The sequence below is a fragment of the Erythrolamprus reginae genome, chromosome 6, assembly GCF_031021105.1.
Source record: "Erythrolamprus reginae isolate rEryReg1 chromosome 6, rEryReg1.hap1, whole genome shotgun sequence".
In the NCBI taxonomy this organism is placed as follows: domain Eukaryota; kingdom Metazoa; phylum Chordata; class Lepidosauria; order Squamata; family Dipsadidae; genus Erythrolamprus; species Erythrolamprus reginae.
The window spans coordinates 28,850,978-28,871,981 of record NC_091955.1 but is presented as its reverse complement, the minus strand read 5'-3'; the positions used below and the strand labels follow the sequence as shown (position 1 = coordinate 28,871,981).

General features: G+C 38.3%; 1 protein-coding gene across 3 annotated transcripts in view; it reads left to right on the top strand.

The window, feature by feature from the left end:
• The window catches only part of CPED1 (cadherin like and PC-esterase domain containing 1), a 128,061-nt gene that overhangs the window by 96,721 nt on the left and 10,336 nt on the right, over positions 1-21,004 (top strand). The window contains exons 18-21 of one of the 3 annotated variants that reach the window (XM_070755456.1): positions 11,150-11,267; positions 12,035-12,171; positions 12,480-12,595; positions 20,273-20,362. In XM_070755456.1, coding sequence (XP_070611557.1) covers positions 11,150-11,267; positions 12,035-12,171; positions 12,480-12,548 — 324 coding nt within the window. In that variant the 3' untranslated portion in view covers positions 12,549-12,595; positions 20,273-20,362. Of the gene's footprint in view, positions 1-11,149; positions 11,268-12,034; positions 12,172-12,479; positions 12,740-20,272; positions 20,494-21,004 lie in introns of those variants that run through there. The other 2 variants (XM_070755454.1, XM_070755455.1) reach the window with 2 other exon arrangements.

Below are 21,004 nucleotides of genomic sequence, written 5' to 3'. Positions count from 1 at the left end.
CCCCAATCATTATGTTATTTATAGCATCAAAAACACTGACAGGTATGATTTTTCCATTACCTTAAAACTAAATAATATTGGTAGGGGGAATTGATTACTTAAACCATTGTTTGCAAAGTATCAGTTAAAGACATCTCGCTGAACATTTGGTGAAATGTTGAGTGAGGTTCACATAAAATATGTCAAGATATTGGGGCCTATATATGCAATATTGTGTATATATTTCTTTAAGATTTCTAAGAAGCTTTGCATTTGCAAAAAAAAAAGAAGTGACATTTGATCATTTGTAGGAGTATTAATTTCATTTACCCAGCCCAGAATGACTTGTCCCTTTTTTTCTGAAATGAAGCCCTATCTGTTAATTAGAACATGCATTCACTGAAACCTTTTGAGTCGCTCCCAAGCCATCACTCTTGAACTCCACAGACAATGTGAAGTCGCTCATTCCACTTCTCCCTTGACAATACACCCAATAAAGGTGAAAGAGGATATGTCACCATATGAAGTTCCTAAGTGTTAACAGATCGTGAAAATTGGCAACAACTGTTTCACTGAGTAGAGTCATCTGCAAGCCAAGGGTGGATAATATCCCAGTGATGAGCTGTGGTCACATTTGCCTTTCATGTCACTTAGGCCTCCTGAGCAAAATTCAGGAGAGATGAAAGCTAATGCAGCTGCCTTTGTTAATCAGTATTGCCCAGCCCTTCAGACAGAGGGGCAAGGCTGATATACACAATGCATTTTGATTAACAGTGAAAACTAGTAAAGTTGCTCTCTAAGCCTGTCTGGTCCATCAGTCCTAGAAATGTAATTTAGATGATTATCTGTGTGCCCATTAAAGCTTGTAACCTGTTCCTTGGCTGTTTGAAGTTCGCTTGCTTAAACTTGCTAATAGGAACAATAGTGAGATTTGGTCAGGGTCATGAAATATGAGAACAGAGAAAAATGGGAGGGGGGAGGGAGGGGGAGATATGACAGTAGAATAATAGAAAATTTCCTATTTGCAAGTCATTGGAATGATGAAAGGAAAAGATTTTACTATTTAAAAACTGGTAATCTAAAGCACCAAGTGCACTATATGTAAAAACCATTCTATGTAGCATCACTTCAAGATTATTTTCCATGGGTGTAGAGCTTTCTTTAAATCTGGACCACTGCAAATGGGAAAGAGGTCACCCAATCCTCTCCCTCAAATTCCTTTGTTTGGAAAAAATGCAGAAAGCCATGACAAGCATGTCCTTCTTTGGTGTTAAATAATATGAATAATATTAGAACAGTATTATAAATCACATTCAGTATGACAGAAAAATGGAACGAACTATTCTGAACTCAGTCAAATGATTTATTTGGACTTTTATTTACCAATAATAATAATAATAAAAACAAATTCTGAAAGTGTTCCTTTGCAATTCAAATGAAATAAACAGGGATTTAATGAAGTGTCTTCAGGAGTGGAATATTTATTTCCACATGGCTGGCAAGTCTATTGAAGATTTTTCATTCAGAGAATATTTCAAATGAACCCGAATAACTGTAAGAAGGTGACTAATGCCACAATGCAGAGAATGTTTTAAATTGAAATGGAAATAAAATGGTAGTAGTGCCAGCCAGCTGGATCAAGACGACAATAACGCTTTCATTTATCATTTGAGATATTATGAACTTTGCAACAAATTGTATGTAACAAGGATGGCAAGGAACTATCATAAGATTGAGAGTCTGGCTTCACAAATTGTACTAATAACTGGGTTTCTAACTGGGTTTCTTGTGTAAAGTTGTTTCACACATAACCCTGAGTATACTTTTCAAACCAAAATGATTTAGTTCCTAAGAATAGAATAATCAAGGCCAAACAAATGAGATTATGATTATCAAAATACTCAAACTAACATCTATGTGTAAGTGGGAGTCTTCTCCTAGTGCTGCCATATTTATTAACTATGACTTTAAGAATGAAGCAGCCATTGATAAACCTAGTTTAGCTACTCTGAGAGAGTTAAAATCCAGCTAGATTTGGCTAAATAACTTCAAGCTGACATTAAAATGACTGAAATTCACTTCTGTTTTATTTTGTGCAGGGACTGGTGAATTTGAATGCTTTAAAATCCAAATCTAAACCAGGGGAGTTAAAATCGCAGGCGCAGGCCAGAGCCCACCTTGCTTTACTAAAGGGGGGGGGGAGTTGTGATGTGTCACATGAAAACAACATGACACCATGAGTTTGACACCCTTGATCTAAGCTCACCAAGAAAATAGTTATAAGGTAGAGAACTGAAAATATTTTGGCAGTCCCTCTGTTTTGTCACTTGGGGACAATCTTATCATAGTAATATTGTTTTACAATAACTATACATTTTCTACTAATCTTTTGTGGGGTTGGGGGGATATGGGGTATAGGTAAGATAAATCAACTATTGCACAACAATTATTGTAGCATGGAAGTGAATAAATTGCATTCATCAATTGAACTTATCTTAATAGTTGCCCCTACAATTTATTTTTCCTTTGCTAATATATTTATCACTTATTTATATGTTTTTAAGCTACCATATTTTTCAGACTATAAGACACACCTTAATTTTGGGGGAAGAAAATATGGGGAAAATCTGCCTACCAGATATTCATCTACTTAGTGTCCTTAGTCTGGTCAGCTTCAGCACATTATTTTATCTCCTGGTTAGGTCTTGAAAAAAACTTATTTGGAGAGAGTAACAATGAAAGAGCTTGCAAGTCTATAAGAGCTGGGAACATCATAAGCATCTCATTAGGGCTGGAAAGAAACATTAGGAGCAAGTAGAGCAATGAAAAAAAGTCTGCAAAGATTTAGGGCTTGGAAAACATGATTTACAGAGAGTAACAATGAAAGAGTCTGCAAGGTAGGAGCAGGGAAGATTGTAAGCACCTAGTTAAGACTGGGAAAAAAGTTTCAAAAAAAGCTACATTCATAGTTTAAGATGCACCCAAATTTTCAGCCTCTTTTAGGAAGGAAAAGGGTGCATCTTATATGGTATATTATCCATCCTTTTAAGGTCTGTTGGGAGTCCCCTTGCCAAGAGAGGCACTGGCAGGGTACTTGCAATTGGGTCTTCTCATTGGTATTCCCCCTTTTGTGAGTAACTGGTCCTCACTGCTGCATGCTTACAGGACTGTAAAATTTGGCTATTCAATATGATTGGGGGGGGGGAATGTTTTTGGACTGCTATTAATGGAGAGCATCTTTATTATAGCATCTTTTCCCCTCTTTTTTCTATACCAAGAGTATAGATGTACTGAAGTTAGTGGGTGGGTGAAAACTACAGGATCCATGTAACCATTAAATCTCCCGATTTCTTTGAGTAGCATTTCAGCTATTTGATACTCTATTCTGTAATTACAGTAACTTTTACTGCAAAATACCTAAATCTGATGTCTCACAGATTCTGATTGGAAATGAAGGGGGCTGACAGAGAAAGCTAATCTCTATTCTATAATCCTTTCATCCAATTTTTCTATTTCCTATTATATCCCTGTACATAAATATAGTGTTTAAAATAAATATGCAGTGAAATATGTACATATTTGTACAAATAAATGCGCATATATCAAAAGTTCAATAATGATGTCTGCATATCTTATAGTTTCTTCATTGCATCAACAGAATAGATATTTGAGATAACTGGCAACCTCCTGATTTGCCACACAGTAGAAGCCACCAAAATTGGAATGTTAACTACAAATCATGTTGTTTTACATGAGGATTTAAAGGAATTTCACTCTAAACACTACACTGCCCAAATTAATGTTTAGATAAATACTAGCCAGACCAAAATCTTACTATTGGATGTGGTATATGTGTGTATGGAATGAATGTTGCATGATCACAGGATCTTTTTTTTTTAAGAGTCTAGCATTACTATAAGCATCCTTGACTCTCTTTTTTTTAAAGAACTAATGAGAAGGTAAAAAGATCCTTTGGGCATCTTATACATTTTTAGTTCATATGCTGTTGATTTCCAGATATAATTTGGCAAATTTCATCATATATCTTGCATCTTTATAAACTACAAACATTTGTCACACTAGATAGATAGCAATAGAAAAATCAAGCTTAAAGCGGATTGGATCAAACTACGGCACATTCCCTCCTAGAATGTATCCTTTTAGAGACAGTTGGATATAGTATCTCAGAATATTGCTAACCTCTCCAATTTCAGCCTCTTTCTTCATGATATTTCTGATATCATAATTCATTACAGAGCTCTCTAACAGTATTGAAATCCAAAAGCCATGCTTTGCATCTTTTCCCTATTTTGTTTAAAACAGGAGACAGGGGAAATTAAGGTTGGAAAATAAATTTTTATCAGTTTGGCTCAAAAGCTGTGCCGAGCATAATATTAATCCAGAGACCACAAAGGTGTATTTGTGCCAAAACGGTTCTGAATTTAAGTCATGTGCTGCAGTGGTCTGCAAACTTATGATTTTTTTCATCATTCAGTAACCTTGATATTGGCAAATTTGTGATGGCTTACAGTCTTTGAGAGAAAGATTACTTCTTCCAAAGAACAGGATAAACATGTACAGAATGGGGTGGCTAAATGAAATAGTTATGTAAAAGTAGTATCAGGCACAATCAGCTGAGAACTTAACCATGCAAACTTAAAGAAATGATCTCAAGGAATGTCTTATTTCATTTTCTTCAATAGGAATAATAAAATAAAAGTAATGGTATTAGGCACAATCAGTTGGGAACTTAACCATGCAAACTTACAAACATGATCTCAAGGAATGTCTTATCATGCGCTTCAGTAGGAATAATAGTGGGAGAACTTTCTCCTGTTTTGTATCCTCTGACACTTATTTTAGTCTTAGTTCTTATCAATATGTTACTTAACTTTGTTGTGAGTTTCTTATTTTTACCTATACCTGCTGCGTGTGACAAGTAGTGCATTGTGAAATATTACTGTATTTTTCAGTGTATAAGGCGCACCTTTTTACTTCAAAATTGGGTGTGTCTTATACACCGAATGCGGGAGGCTGGCGGCTCAGCCCCAGGGATGGGCAGGGTGCCGGGCGTTCATAGCACAGGGTGCCGGCGGGCGTTGGCCAAAGAGCCCTCGTGGCAGGCTGAAAAGCGGTTCAGGCAAGCGGGTCCACCAACACCAGCAGCAAACTGCGGCAACTCAAGAAACTTTTTCAGTTCTGACTGAATGGTGAGGGAATGGTAAAAGTTCTTTCTATGTGTGTGTTTTCTCTTGGACAATGTATATATTTCTGTCATAATTATAATAGTGTTTTGTTTATTTTTTATTATTTTAAAAGCAAAGAAGGGGGGAATAGAGAATAATTCATGACATAACCAAAATGCAAGGGAAGATCCTTTCAGTTCAAAACAGATTCTGTGGCAGAGATGGATATGATGGAATGATAGGTAAATCCTAAGGAATGGGATGTAAAAAAAGTTTGCAATTGTCAGCTGTTCTATTAGCCCTGATGTCTGGCAATACAGAATTCCCTGGATGTGTTGTGTAAGAGGAACTCCAATAAGTTTCTGGATCAAGTTGCACCTTTGGCTAAACATCAGAGAGTACTAGGATTTAAGTGACTGTGAAGTGAATAGTTACAGCCATTAATGTGAGCACAGCAATCAATGCAAGGCATGGGAGTATAGATTAAAAGAATTAGAAAGTGTTGGAAGAAATGTCCATCTGGGTTCAGTTCCAAGCGGGAAGAAACACACTAGCAACATGGAGACTGCTTGGAAAGACGATTTAACGATGGACAGGACCACATAATTTTTCGGTCCTAGGCAAAAAAGAAGCACATGGGTGAAAGATAGAAATAGATTTATGCCCTCTGTCGGGCTTTGAATTTGAGCATGTGTTCTGATTGGTTGTCAGACTCCGATGGGATCATGCAGGGGTAATTTCGTAGTTGTCTTTAGAGTTCCAGGCCTGGTTGAATTTTGCGGGGTGATTGTTTTGTTTCGGACCTACATAGATTGAAAACCAAAGGAGGAATCCCACTCAAAGGAAGCAAAATCGCACATGGAAACTGTTGTGGTTCAGCCTGAGCCAGATCAAAGACCAGCTGCATCTCTGCTGGCTCCATGCCCGGGGGAGGCTGAGAGCGGAGAGGAGAGTTCTTGGCAGTCGGACAGTGCAGTCATGAAAGTGAAGGTGATGCAAGGCCTGGGAGCCCTGGGGAAGGGCTCTCTCAAGCAAGTAGCTGTGAGTCTCTGGAGTCCCTGGATGACGACGCACAAGCTATCATTAGTATGCGGCAGAGACGCAAAGCTCAAAGGAGATCTCAACTGCATAGATATTATCAGCGGTGAATGAGGAACATCAGGGGGTTGGGTGTGGTCCTCATTAGCAGGGAAGGGTTTATAAGGCATGAGAACCATTCCGGCAGCGTGGAGTGTTATCAAAGGGGAGTTGGTGTTATCTGCATTTTCTCTCAGCGTTTTTGTTCCTGGCTCGTGGCCCAGCAGCCTTGAAGACTGGTGGGAGGTGTGTGTCTGTTAGCTCAACAGCCTCGTCTGTCATTAAGGATCCTGTGTTTCTGTATGAACAATTGCCTTCATGTATCTATTTGGAGTTCCAGTGTTTTCCTGATCTGCAAGGACATTTTCTGTTGGCTTCTTTTCTCTTTACCATTATAAAACTGTGTTTGGATTCAACCGGTGTGTCTGGCTTATCTTTTTGGGTTGGTCATAGCTTCCGGAGTGACCCAGACAGAACAGAAATGGAGGTGCGCACGTGTTTTGGTGAGGTTTTTTTCCTTTCACACCTGCTGAAACATGGGCGCACCTACTGCTCCGTGTGCAATTTTGCTTCATCCACAGATGCAGCAGCAAAATTGCACTGGTCTCGCAAGAACTTACGAGCTGCAGCAGCAAGCGCAATTTAGCATTCTGGCTCGTAGCCCTCTGCTGCATATCTGCCACCTCTGGTAGTCCCCCAGGTTCATCCAGGTCTATCTCTCCCTCACTCTCACTCTCTGCATCAGCTGGCAAGACCACTGGCCTAGGGTACCAAGATGGGCCTGGGTCATCCTCCTCAGAAACTGTCATTTCCAGAGTTGGTCCAGGATCACTCACAACATTGATGATGTAATGAAGAAGGTTTTGGGCAATTCCTATTATGGCTAACAGCTAATCCTACCTTTGTTGGATCTTGGGTGAGGCATTTGCTAATGAATAGACCTGACTATCTCTCTCTTAGGGGCTGACATCTGCTGTGGGCTATTGAGACTGTGGAGGCTATTAACAGTGAGTCTGCTTCCTGCCTAAAATAAATTCTCCATTTCTCATCCAAGGAAATATAATATTTTTCCTTTTTAATATTTCTAGAATATTGCATTCTTCTAGGAGAGGGGTGGGTGCTAACTTCCTCCAAAAGACATGCAGAATAATGGACATGAATTCAGGAATTACTTTTTTAGATTGTTCAGCTGATCTGAAAAAAATATGTGCCTTTGTTTCTTTGCTTTTATTATATTATGTTTTTGATTTTTGGTGGTTTACCTCCCATATTTTATAGTCAGATCTCTGGCAACAACAACAAATTATTAAGAAATTACAATTGAGAAAGGCAGGAAGGCAGTCTCTGGTGGTAGAAAATCTGGAGTCTCATAGCATCTTTCCCAACCAAGAAAATTTATTAAAATGTATTGTTTAATTTGAAGAAATATCTGATGAAGTGAGCTGAATTTCACAGCTGCATACATTTCAAAAAGGTACTAACAAACTCCTAATCTTTGGCCAATTGTGGGTGCACTATAGTTGAAGAAGAATGTGTAGGTTTTGGGTGAAGCAAGAGTTCAGCTGTGGGATTAAATAGAAAAACAGCATGCTAAACTCAAATTCATTTTTGCTATATTTTATGCTATTTAATTCTGGGAATAGTAGAAAGTAAGGTACAATGCTTAATGATAGTCTGGGTACAAATAAGAATCAAATCATATTAGAAACCAGTCAATATAAATTGTAAGGATACAAGCAGCAAAGCTACAGTCATACAGTCATTTGTGGGAGGAGATGAGTGATGGGAACAATGACAAGATTAATGGTAGTGCAGACTTGGTGAATAGTTTTGACAACATGAGCCAAGGTGGCGCAGTGGGTAGAGTGCAGTACTGCAGGGCACTAAAGCTGACTGCTATATCTGCAGGTCAGCGATTCAAATCTCATCATCGGCTCAAGGTTGACTCAGCCTTCCATCCTTCCGAGATGGGTAAAATGAGGACCAGGATTGTGTGGGCAATATGCTGCATTATTTGCTTCACAGAGTAATGGCGTTCGGGAAAAACTGTTCTTGTGTCTAGTTGTTCAGGAGTCCAGTGCTCTATAGTGTCATTTTAAGGGAAGGGGTTGAAGTAGTTTGTGCCCAGATTGTGAGGGGTCAGTAAATATTTTCATTGTCCTCTTTGACTCGTGCAGTATACAGGTCCTCAAAGGAAGGCAGATTGGTAGCAATTGTTTTTCTGCAGTTCTAATTATTCTCTGAAATTTGTGTCTGTCTTTGTTTTAATGGAAGCATCATCCACATGGGAAATAATTTCACTAGAGGTATTATAGTCATAAATCTAAAGTGTTCCTAGCTTCTGTATTAATGTTTATTTTTGTTTTCTTGGCATAATTTGATATAATTTGGTTTTACAAAGATACTTCTTCAGTTTCTTTGCATATCTAATTTCACTTGAACCTTATCACATTATTGTTTCTTTACTTGTTGTTAGTTAGGTATTTATATGCTGCATCAACTACAACATATTTATATTTCACTTAATCTTTTGCTATGCTCTTCCACATTTCTATCTCTCCATCTTGTAGAAGGTTGTTCAAGAGGGGATGTATAATATACAATGTCATTTTTTGTCCATCTATTTTTAATGTTTATAATAATAAATCTGCAGAGTGTATGTTTATAATAATAAACTCTGGTTTGCATCTGCTTGAATTAAAGCATACTTCAGAGTCTTCAGAGAGGGGCGGCATACAAATCTAATGAATATATATATATATAATATATACCACCAAAACGAACAAAGGAGAATGCCTGCTGCTGTTGACTAATGAGTCAAGCATATGTTTCATTAAATATACCCTGCAATCTCCCCCCCCCAAAAAAAGAGAGTGAAAACTTGGGTGTGTCTTATACATCGAATGTAGCCTCCCCCCTAGGCCTCTGTCTCCCAGCAAGTTACATCCTTGCAGCAAAGCAGAGCCTGATTAGCACAAGCAGTTGATTGGCCTCCTGACTCACAGCTGATTCAGCACAGGCAGGCCACCTGCTGGAACTGAAAGTGAAACTAGCTGCAAGGAGGCAAATTGCTGGGAGGTGGACTGCTGGCAAATTTGGACTGCTGAAACCGCAAGGAAGTAAGTCAATAACTATAAATGTCTATAGAATGTTCAAATTATTAGGCTGATTTTTTAAAGACTGCTTTTTAATTGTTCTAGACAACGTAACAAAATGAAGCCTTTTTGAAATAAATACTTGATCTGAATAGGCCCAGTGCTACTGTATCTTCTTTTAAATAGCATAGAATAATGTATACTTCTAGAAACCAACATCAATTTTAAATCTGATATTTTACAGTGTCCAATTTCAGTATTAAGATAAGGCAGCTAAGTTAAACCTTGATTTAGTCATGTTTGGAGTAGATCTATTTAAATAACTGGGAGGAGTTAGTGTGACTACATTTAAGAAAACCTTCTGGTATTAATATAATGCCATAATACAGGTTTCACCAATTCTTTGCTATTTCTATGGGTCAGACACACATGCACAGAAATACGCAACAAACAGTGTATATCATCTGTGCTGTTTGCTGTTTGGCAAATTGCTGGAAGGCAGAGGCCTTTTTTCCTTATTTTCATCCCACAAAACTAAGGTGCATCTTATACTCTGATGCGTCTTATACTCCAAAAATATGGTAATTGAAATTAAAATACATGTTTTATGATTAGCAATATAGTGGTTGTAGGTTATTTGTTTTAGAGTAGAAGAATTTTTTGTCATACCATTAAATTATATCCCTTTTATCCTAACAGACTGGAATAATTGGACTAGAATTTCAATTATTTCCAGTCAACTTAGTGATGGAGTTGTGAGAGCGTTTCTCAGATATCTGTAAAGACACTTACAGAGAAATCTTAATGTATGTAATTATCAAAATCAAACTGATTATGAGTAGTCTCATCATTCCTATCACCCATCTCCTCCCGTTTATGACTGTATGACTGTAACTTGTTGCTGATATTCTTAAGTTTTTTATTAATATTGATTGTTTCCTGATTGCTTATTTGAACCGTATGACAATTATTAAGTGTTGTACCTCATAATTCTTGACAAATGTATCTTTTCTTTTATGTACACTAAGAGCATATGAACCAAAGACAAATTCCTTGTAGATCCAATCGCACTTGGCCAATAAAAAATTCTATTCTATTCTAGTCAAGGATATGCACTAGAAAATTGGGAGTATTTTAATCATAGGAAATTCATTTTTAAAAACCAGCACTAATAAGAGTAACCTTTACACAATCTAAATCTATATCTACAGCTATAACTAAAATATCATATTGCTTGGAAACTTCAGTTAGTGGTCTCTGTTAAGACATGCATGGGCAGGCTTTATGGCCTACTACTGCTTAGTGCCTGTAAATAAATAATGTTGGTTTCTTTACCTACTCATTTATTGGATTACTTTGGCACTCCACCTTCTTCTAAGGAACTTCAGCAAGCATTAAATATTATGTGACTAAATTAGCAGTGTTTGTCTACCATCTTTAGCCAAATATCTATTTATTAATTTAGATTGATAGGCTGCCCTTCTCCTCATGGACTCAGGTGTTGGAATTTTTATACTGATTGAGTAATAAAAAAAACTGGAAAGTTTTTTTTTCTATTTCAGAGAAGGTTCCTTCCAAGTCTCCCACAAATATGCCTGACATTCAGCCTCATATCTTCTACTTGCAAAACATGTATTCTGCTTCTCAATCAGGGTATGAAAAATTTGGCAATCTGGAGACAGAACATTCTGAGGAATGGATAAACCATATATCTTCTTTCTCCCTTTCAATTATATTATTGCCCATTATAGTTCAGAGATGATAGAAGATATTCTATATATTAATCAGTTGTATTTTGCCATTTTAATTCAGGATTGTGGCTCAGTCATTCATCCTGAGGAATCTTGTGGTTTGCAGCCTCTCTCTGCTGAATACGCGTCAATCGTTTCTCAGCCACAGTTGAAGACATGCGAAACAGGGGATGTAAAAGGCATGTTTTTAATATATTCGTTGCATATTAATAATACTCTCATCTTCTTACAAGAATGTTGATTCCTTGCTTCCTGCCACTTGAAAATTAAGAAAAAGCCCAAGCTTTTGTCCCCTCCCAAGCTCCCATCCCTCAAACCAGTAGAGTCAAGCTAATTTGGTAAATCATCTTCTGCTTTAAGTTATGAATAATTTCAGTAATGGTTAAAATAATGCATTTGCCTTAGAAAAAGGAATTTTAGGTACTTAGCAGAGCACAAACTACACATTTTGGAAATAATGGCATCTGTCTATTGCAGCACCAGTTTTTAAAAAAGAGGTAACAAAAGCATAGCTAATTTTCAATTATAACTCCAAAATGCTGTATAAATCCGTTCATGAAGACAGAGTTGATATTGTCACTTGCCAACTGCCAAACCACATGAAAAGCCACCACGGGAATGGTGCTGCCGCCACTGCTGACCATAATCTAACTCCCCCCCCCCCCCCGCAACATTCGTTGTATAAGACACACCCAGGTTTTGGCACACTTTTTGGAGGTAAAAAGGTATGTCTTATACACCGAAAAATACAGTAAGTACCATTTCTATGCCAAGCAAATATTTGTTTTTTTGCTTTAAGTTTCCTCCATTTGGGTTCATTTCTTTTAATATTGGGTCAAGAGAAAGTAAAAGTATTTTGATTTCTAGGCATAAATGTCTGCCCAATTTATTTCTGATCAAGAAATTCCAGGTTGAGGTGTAAGAATGGTTATCATCTACTTTCCAGGACAGTGGGTTGTTCCTTGCCTTAGTTGTTCTGATAATAGAACCTGTGATTGGAGGCAGATAACATGGCAGCCGAGAAATTGTCAGTATCCTGTTCTGCATAAACCAGAACTGCAAAAGTGTGTAGAAAGAAAAAAGGTAAGTCATAAGGTTACTAAGAGGAAAATCTGTACCCAAAAAATCTATTTATCTCTTCATTTAAACTATGATGTTTTTAAAAAGCTGAATACTTCATTATTAATATATTAATAATTCTTCCATTGTAGTTTTTATTGTAGTCTAACAATACCTTAAGTTTGTTTTAATTAATGAAATGTTATATGTCAGTGTTAGACATTACCGGTAATTTGTTTTTCATGAATTCTGTTTTTTCTGCTAGATATGTAATGCATGGCTTTGCTTCTTCTGACCAAACTTATGAAGTCTTCCTTCATGTTCTTGTGCAGGCCTCAGACGGACCTCACTTTTCTTACTTGAAGATTCTAAGGCTGCTTGGAAAAGCAGTGTCTCCTTAATAAGCATGGTTTGACTGTCTAACATCTGGCTGAGATGTGTGGCACAGGTACAGCTGTCTGCTAATAAAAGTATTCAGAAGTAAATGTTACATTGCAGATGCTGCAGTGCATTATACGATTAAGAATAAGTACTTAAAAATAACCGCAATATAAGTTGCATGACTAATAAATATCTAAAACATTCAACTATATATGTTGCATGAACTTCTTTAACACACATGCATTTTATTTTTTGTGCTACATAGTAGCTCCCAGATTCCAAGTATTTAGGAATTAAAACATTTGTTGGGCATCATGGTACTTAAGTTGCCTTATACAGTGGAACCCCGACATACGAAATTAATTGGTTCCGGAAGGAACCTCGTATGTCGAAGAGCTCGTAGGTCGAAGCATTGTTTCCCATAGGAAACAATGGAAAAGTGATTAATGCGTGCAAGCCCGAGGGCTGAGGGGAAAAGACGTCGGCTGAGGGGTGCCCGGTGCTTCGGAGCCGGCATGGGGGGGCTTTCCATGCTGGCTCTGATCTTTTCAGATAGGCGCGCCGATTCTCCGCTCACTCCGGGTGAGCGGCGAATCGGCGCATCTGTTTAAAAAGATCGTAGCCAGCATGGAAAATCCCCCCCTGCCAGCTACGAGCTTTTCAGGCAGGCGCGCCGATTCTCCGCTCACTCCGGGTGAGCGGCGAATCGGCGCGTCTGTTTAAAAAGATCGTAGCCGGCATGGAAAATCCCCCCCTGCCAGCTACGAGCTTTTCAGGCAGGCGCGCCGATTCTCCGCTCACTCCGGGTGAGCGCCGAATCGGCGGGTCTGTTTAAAAAGCTCGTAGCCGGCATGGAAAATCCCCCCCTGCCAGCTACGAGCTTTTCAGGCAGGCGCGCCGATTCTCCGCTCACCCGGAGTGAGCGGAGAATCGGCGCGCCTGCCTGAAAAGCTCGTAGCTGGCAGGGGGGGATTTTCCATGCCGGCTACGAGCTTTTTAAACAGACGCGCCGATTCGCCGCTCACCCGGAGTGAGCGGAGAATCGGCGCGCCTGCCTGAAAAGCTCGTAGCTGGCAGGGGGGGATTTTCCATGCCGGCTACGAGCTTTTTAAACAGACCCGCCGATTCGCCGCTCACCCGGAGTGAGCGGAGAATCGGCGCGCCTGCCTGAAAAGCTCGTAGCTGGCAGGGGGGGATTTTCCATGCCGGCTACGAGCTTTTCAGGCAGGCGCGCCGATTCTCCGCTCACCCGGAGTGAGTGGAGAATCGGCGCGCCTGCCTGAAAAGCTCGTAGCTGGCAGGGGGGGATTTTCCATGCCGGCTACGAGCTTTTTAAACAGACCCGCCGATTCGCCGCTCACCCGGAGTGAGCGGAGAATCGGCGCGCCTGCCTGAAAAGCTCGTAGCTGGCAGGGGGGGATGTTCCATGCCAGCTACGAGCTTTTCAGACAGGCGCGCCGATTCTCCGCTCACTGCTAAAAGCGGAGAATCGGCACGCCTGTCTGAAAAGATCGCCGCCGGTCCGGTGGGGTTTTGCAGCAACCTCCGAGCCCAGGTTGCTCGGAGGTTGCTGCAAAATCCCACCAGACCGGCGGGGATCTTTTCAGACAGGCGCGCTTTCTCGAAAGGGCGGAGAAAGCCCTCTCTCGCAGCCTCCTGGCTGGGAGCACTTTCGCTGCGAGAGAGGGCTTTCTCCGTCCCTTTCGGGAAAGCCCTCTCTCGCAGCGAAAGTGCTCCCAGCCAGGGAGAGCGTTCAGATCCCCCCACCCCCAGCAGAAAGCGTTCAGATCCCCCCACCCCCAGCAGAAGCCAAGGACTCACCAAGCGCTGGATACGAACGGAGAAGAGCCAGGCTGGTTTGCTTTGCAGAGCCGAATAAAGCGTCACGCCCCCCTGACGCTTTTGGCGGCAAAAGAGCCCAGCATCGCTTCGGAAGCCGCCGAAAGCGTCAGAGGGGCGTGACGCTTTATTCGGCTCTGCATCAGCTCGGAAGCAAAGCAAGCCAGGCCGGCTCTTCTCGGCTCGTATCCCGAATGGAAGCTCGTGAGTCGAACAAAAATTTCTCTACTCTCCCAGCTCGTATCTCGAGTAGCTCGTAAGTAGAGCTGCTCATATATCGGGGTTCCACTGTATTAGAATTTTTCTACCTCAGCAACTCTAAACTATATGGACTTCAACTTTCTGAATTGCCCACATAGTATTCTGTAATTTGAAGTCCATACGTTTTAAAGTTGCTGAGGCTGGGAAACATTGTTTCATATAATGGCACCATGAAAAATGTTCTACAGTAGATGAACAATAAAGTACAGTAATTGGCACCAAAAAAGTAAAAAAGAAAGGTTGGGTTTTACCTTTCCTGCTGATGTAGTCAAATAGAATCATTGCCAAGGTTGACAACAAATATCTATTATTCCTTTTCTATTCCTGATATATTTAGCACGCAATTCTTCAATTCCAATTGTGGCCATTTATTTTTTTTGTAATTCCAACTGTGGCCATTTGTTCCTCTTTGAAAAACTTAAATTCAGTTATACTGAAACTTGAACAATCTATCTAACCTTATTCCTGCCATAATTTCACCCTGTAAAATAATTGTTCTAGAAAGGTCTACTCTATTTAAAAACAAATTCTATTCTATTTTCTAAAATAAAGACCTTACTTATGGCAGATTTGCATGTTGATTCTTATTTGAAATTTGCCTTCTTTTTAAGAAAAGATATTTTAATTCTTTTATTAAACAAAATAAATTTTTAAAGAAGGCAATAAACACAAAAAACAAATAGAAAAAAATGACAAAAAAATCCCATGTAGAAAAAAAGCCAGCTCATTTTTTAAACATGTCATTAGTCTTGACCACACAGAATAATATTGTTTTATCTTTCCATTCCATTGAGAGCCAGCCCATAAACAGAAAGCAAACAAGTATGAACATTCTACAGTGGTAATACTAGAGTTGTGCTGTCTTTCCAACTTTGAAGAGGAATGGGTTTTTTGTTCCTTGCCACACTCAATAGATTTATACTTTTTCATACAGCTGTATATTTTATATATAATGGAGGAGTTTACTCACATCTACAAAGCATAGAAAATGTAGAATAATCTAGGCCTGAAATGGAAGAAAATATTTTTGTGATATATTTATGAGCATGAAACCCAAAAGGGGAAATTGTGGAATAACTCATAAGCCACAAGTTAATTTCCCTTACCCAGGTCACAGTTGTGACTCAATAATGGTGACAGCCTTTTAAAATATTTCTGGATTCTCTATAAATACAAGATGATTTTTTTTGTTCAGTTAGTCTTATTTTATGATCATGAGAAACATCAAATATTTCAATCTTCAGCTTGTTGATTTGTTAATATAAATATTTTGACCTTTAATTATAAGTCTTAATACATTTATAAAAACTTATTATAGATTTAGAATCACATTCCCCCAAACTGCAATACTAATAAATTTGAAAGTGAAATTGGATATCTTAGTGGGATATGTTGCTTTTTTATAATTTTAAGCAACCTATTTTTTTCAATAATCTGAATAGTATAAACACAGATATACAGTATCTTCAATTATAACCAATAATTGCCCCAGAGAATAAGTAAGAATAAGGTCTAAAATTATATTTTTGTTCCAACATTTTGCAGATGTGCCTTGCTGCATTTAATGCAGACAATACAATATTGCAATCACTAAAAATGAAACCACGAACCTATTGTGTGTTCTGCCTGGCTAATGGCAACTAGCCCCCTATCAGTTCAGAATAATTTTCAAACAGACGGCAAGAAAAGTAAATCAATCTCTTTTATATGCAGAGTCTTGTAAAGCAATTCCCAATTACTGCTCAGTAAATCCTAAGAGGTGACAAATTACTCACACCCAAAGTTTCTTTGATGCCGAGGCGTGTGCCAAAACAGAGGAGTAAATTATGAAACTATAAAGCCAGAGTTCTCACACATCAAATTCCTCACAGCTCTTCTGAGTGGAAGTATGTCAGAGTTCACAAGAGTTCTTGAAAACAGAAGACAGTCCCACACTGCTTGAATCTTCTTTCTTCTTCCAAACACAAACACAAACGGATAAACGCCCATGCCCAAGCACTCCCAAACTCCCATATTTATCAGAATCTCTGTAGTATAATTAACCCCTGAACAGCTGCATGCCCTTATCTCTTTTGGTGCCTGCGCAACTGATCCTTTCATCCCAGAATCCTGCGCACACGGGGATCCAAGATTGAGTCATCCATGATATCATCCCCTTCTGAGTCAGAGGATTCCCTAGCTGGAGAACTGGCTGGTGGGCTGGCTGCACCCATCCCCCTGTCTGCCTCTTCTCCTCCACTGTCTGCTTCTGCTTGTGAGCCAGTTTCACTATCCGAGTCAGCTGGCAACCAGACAGGTCTCCAATAAACAGAGGACTCCCACAAATCCACATCAAAATCTCCAGCTCCAGGAGCTGGCCTAGAGCCAACCACAACATTGTGGTTGTCTACCAGATGAATTGTTGGGGTGGGGAGGAATAATGAAACACAATGTTGTGATACAAACTCTGCAGTTTTTTGTATTTTCAATTGTGACATCTGACACAAATATATAGGAGACAGAGTTTATGTCACAAATACACTTTTGGTCATTTGGTTAATTCTTCAGCTTCTGCCGATGTCAAAAGTTGGGCATTTTAAAATTGTGTCCATTTTTTAAAAACTTCCATACCATAGAGAAATGGAAGCAATGGCATTCTTAAACTTCTCAGAAATTTTCCGGAAAAATTGCCCCATCTATTAAACTATCCAAGGAAATGCCTATGACTGGAATAAATAATATCTAAAAACTATAAAAGAAGAAATGACTTCATTGTTTCCTTTCTCAATCTGGTACTTTTCATATGTGTTGAACCACTACTTCCATTATATTCACAGTCAGCATAACCATTAGGTTGGATTTATAGTCTAATACATCCAGAGAATATAAGGTTGAAGTAGATTATTTCTTCTGGAGCAGCAGATACCCTGACAAGGTGGCAGAGAAAGTTGGAATATAATGTTGACAACAACAGGTGATGCTCAAATCCTATGCTTTCCTGTGAAGCTTATGATGTGGTCCTGGAGACACAGCTGATCAAGAAATGCAGGTTCCTCAGCTTTATGTTTCACTAATGGCCATGGCTTGTCATTGGCTTTATTCTGATCTCCCTTTTCATTTCAGCATTCAAGTTATTTCCATCAGTGCTAACTTAGGTTCACTGGTTGGGGTGGAGAAGTACACACAGATTGTCTGAGTGAAGAAAAATGGGTTATAAATCCCTAAGCATTCTGTAACAGAGCCCTGGGAGATTAATGTTGTGTTAGTAAAGCTAATAGGTCATATACAAAGAATGTAGGAAATGTATGCTTGAAAAGGATTTATTAGTTTTATATATAATACAAAATATTTAAATAAATCTTTTGAACTTTTAGTACAATAAAGGATATAAAGGATACCTTACATGATATCTCATACTGTAGCATTTGGAAAATAAAATGGATTTAAAATGACATTTAAAAAGTGAAAGCCAATGTAACAATGTAAAACCCATGTAATAAAAACTTTTATCAATTTCTTGTTAATTAATTTAAGCAGTAACAGTTTTGCTGCTGTGTATTATTTTGATTGCCCAACGGAATTTTTTAGAAAAAGAAATCGAAAAGGTAAAAAGAATACTAACAAGATATGTGTTATATGATGTCATTGTGTAAAAGGTGATGAAACACATACAGTATCTATTCAGTTTCACTCTTTAAAAAGCCCTTCATAATTTAATAGTGTAATCAAATGTTTTCAGTAATGCAGTGGTTCTCAACCTGGAGTCGGAACCCCTTTGGGGGTTGAACGACCATTTCACAGAGGTTGCCTAAGACCATGGGAAAAGACAAATTTCCCATGGTGTTAGGAACTTAAGCTTTTATTCTGGCACCTTGGAACATATTTTTACAATCTGACCAATCAAGTGTTTACAGCAGGGGTGTCCATCTGACCTTCCTGCCATTCAGCTTAAAGCTCTATTGGAAGAATTGGCACTAGACTTATGGTTGGGGGTCACCACAACATGAGTAACTGTATTAAGGGGTTGCGGCTTTAGAAATGTTGAGAACCACTGCAGTAATGTATAATTGAGACTAAATCATATAAAAAATAAATTCTGCTAAAATGCTTAAAATCCACATATTAAAACAGAACTTGTGTATTTTTTTCAACATGAAAATTCTGCGCTTAACAATATTCAAATGACTTCATTAAAGCTGGTAAAGAAATGAAAATTGTTCTAGTTAAATCCTTTATTTTCATTTATAGTACTTACACATAGTCTGATATAATTTGTGTGTTTTTCTGGTTTGATTCTTGTACTTAAAAATCCCACTTTCCCTTTGTACACATTGGATGACACCTTAAGTAATGACATTATTCTGCTTAATTTTGAAATTTGCCAAATTCAAGAAAGCTATCTTAGATGACAGTGAGTGCTCTGTGTAAGAGTTTTCATTGGGATCTTCAATATTTCACATGTGCAATGTGCTACTTCTCAGACTGAGTTTTTTATCTGTAAATTGAGATCTAAAGTATTAGCTCAGAAATGATTTTAAAGCAGCATCAGATTTTTAAAAAGCGCTGGGGAAATGGCTGATATTGTTATTTTATCCTTTGCCACATATCCTTCTAGAAATAGCATTCGAGCCTCTTTTTTTCTTTTTAAAACCCCATTGTATTCCTATTTCACTATTCTTATGCATTTGGGTCATTCTGAAAGAAATTTAAAGAACCAAAGAGGAATTGTTGGTAGCTCACATCCAGCTACAGTACTAGGATATAATTTAAAATTTAACATGGAGAGTTATCTTATTCCCAATCACTGACTTCTGAAGAATTCATATCCACCCATACATGATGCTGGAAACTAAAAGAAAGCTGAGAGACAAGTCAGTAGCTTAAAACTGCTTGATATCTGACTGGAATATCTGACTTGAAATCATAGAATCCAAATATTTATATCCATCCATTATACATGCAGTGATTATTGAATCCACTTCACATTGTCTTAAAGTAAAAACATCTCTGTTAAAATTAATACATACCTGAAAAACAACCTTTTATATTGAAAATACAGGTAGTCCTTGCTTAGCAACGGTTTCAATCAATTGGGACCAGCCACACAGCTGCTAATGCTGCAACTGCTAAGCAGAAAATTATGGGTTTACATCCTCACTTCCCCTTCAGTTGTTAAGTGCCACAGTCCCTAAGTGAAATATCACCTGATCATGATTTACAAATTCACTTCCATCTTATCCATTAATTCTGCTTGTTGCAAGACAGTTGAGAAGTACACAAAAGACAATCATGTGACTGCAAGATTCTGCAACAGTAGAAAATACTCATCATTTGTGAAGTGCATGAATGATGATTACATGACCACAGGATGCTGTGACAGTCATACAGGCAAGGATTAGTCTCAAAGCTATTTTTTAACACTGTCAGAATTTCAAATAGTTGCTAAATGAGGGATTCAGTAAGTGAGGACTCCGTGTACATTTATGACCTTCCATCATACAAATTGCTGTAATTTCTTTATTGCTAGTAACCAAAACTGTAAGCTCTGTTTTTCATAATAAATTTTTGTTGATTTTTGTTTACAATAATAACACATACGACTGTAAGCTCTATTGAGATCTATCAACTTTTGCTATTAAATGGTTTTTGGTTTCTACCTTTAAAGGTTCTTTTCATTGGTGATTCCACTAACAGAGGGATGATGTATTACCTGATAGAGAGAGTGAATGAGACCCTTCAAGAATGGCAAAAGGCACATGGCATGAAGTTTTATCACAATGTGAACAATGGGAGCACTTTCATTAGTTATTCATATTATCCCCAATTCTGGATCAATGTCAATCAAAGACCTACATTTGAAGAAGCTCTAGAGCAGCTGCTATTCAGGTATGAAAGAACAGTTGGCATTTTCCTGGCAATCCGGTGTTAGAATTGAGTGGTTCAGTTCCTGCCTTTGGGAGATATTTACAGTACCTCATATTCTCCACTGCTTTTACCACTTCATCAGATTGAAAATTCTCGCAGTTACTATTTTGGAGAAACTATTACAGTAGAAAGAAAATAAAAGGTCTCCATTGATCTCATATTTAACTGTACAGAGTAGTTATGGGGAACTTGCAACCCTTCAGGTATTTGTATACTAAGATACTTAACAGACCCAGACTATGATTCCTGGTAAGAGAAACGGAGAACTCTAGTACAGCAACAGATTTTTCAACTCTGTTGTAAAGAACGATTTCTTTTCTCCTTTACATTTCAAAGCCATTCATCAAAAGTATTTTCTATTCCTGGGAATGTTAGTATGCAAAAAAAGAGAAAATGGTTCAGAGGTCAGAATGCAATATCCTAAAATATCAGTGGAATGTTAAACATCTTTGAACATCTTTCTTGGAGTGAC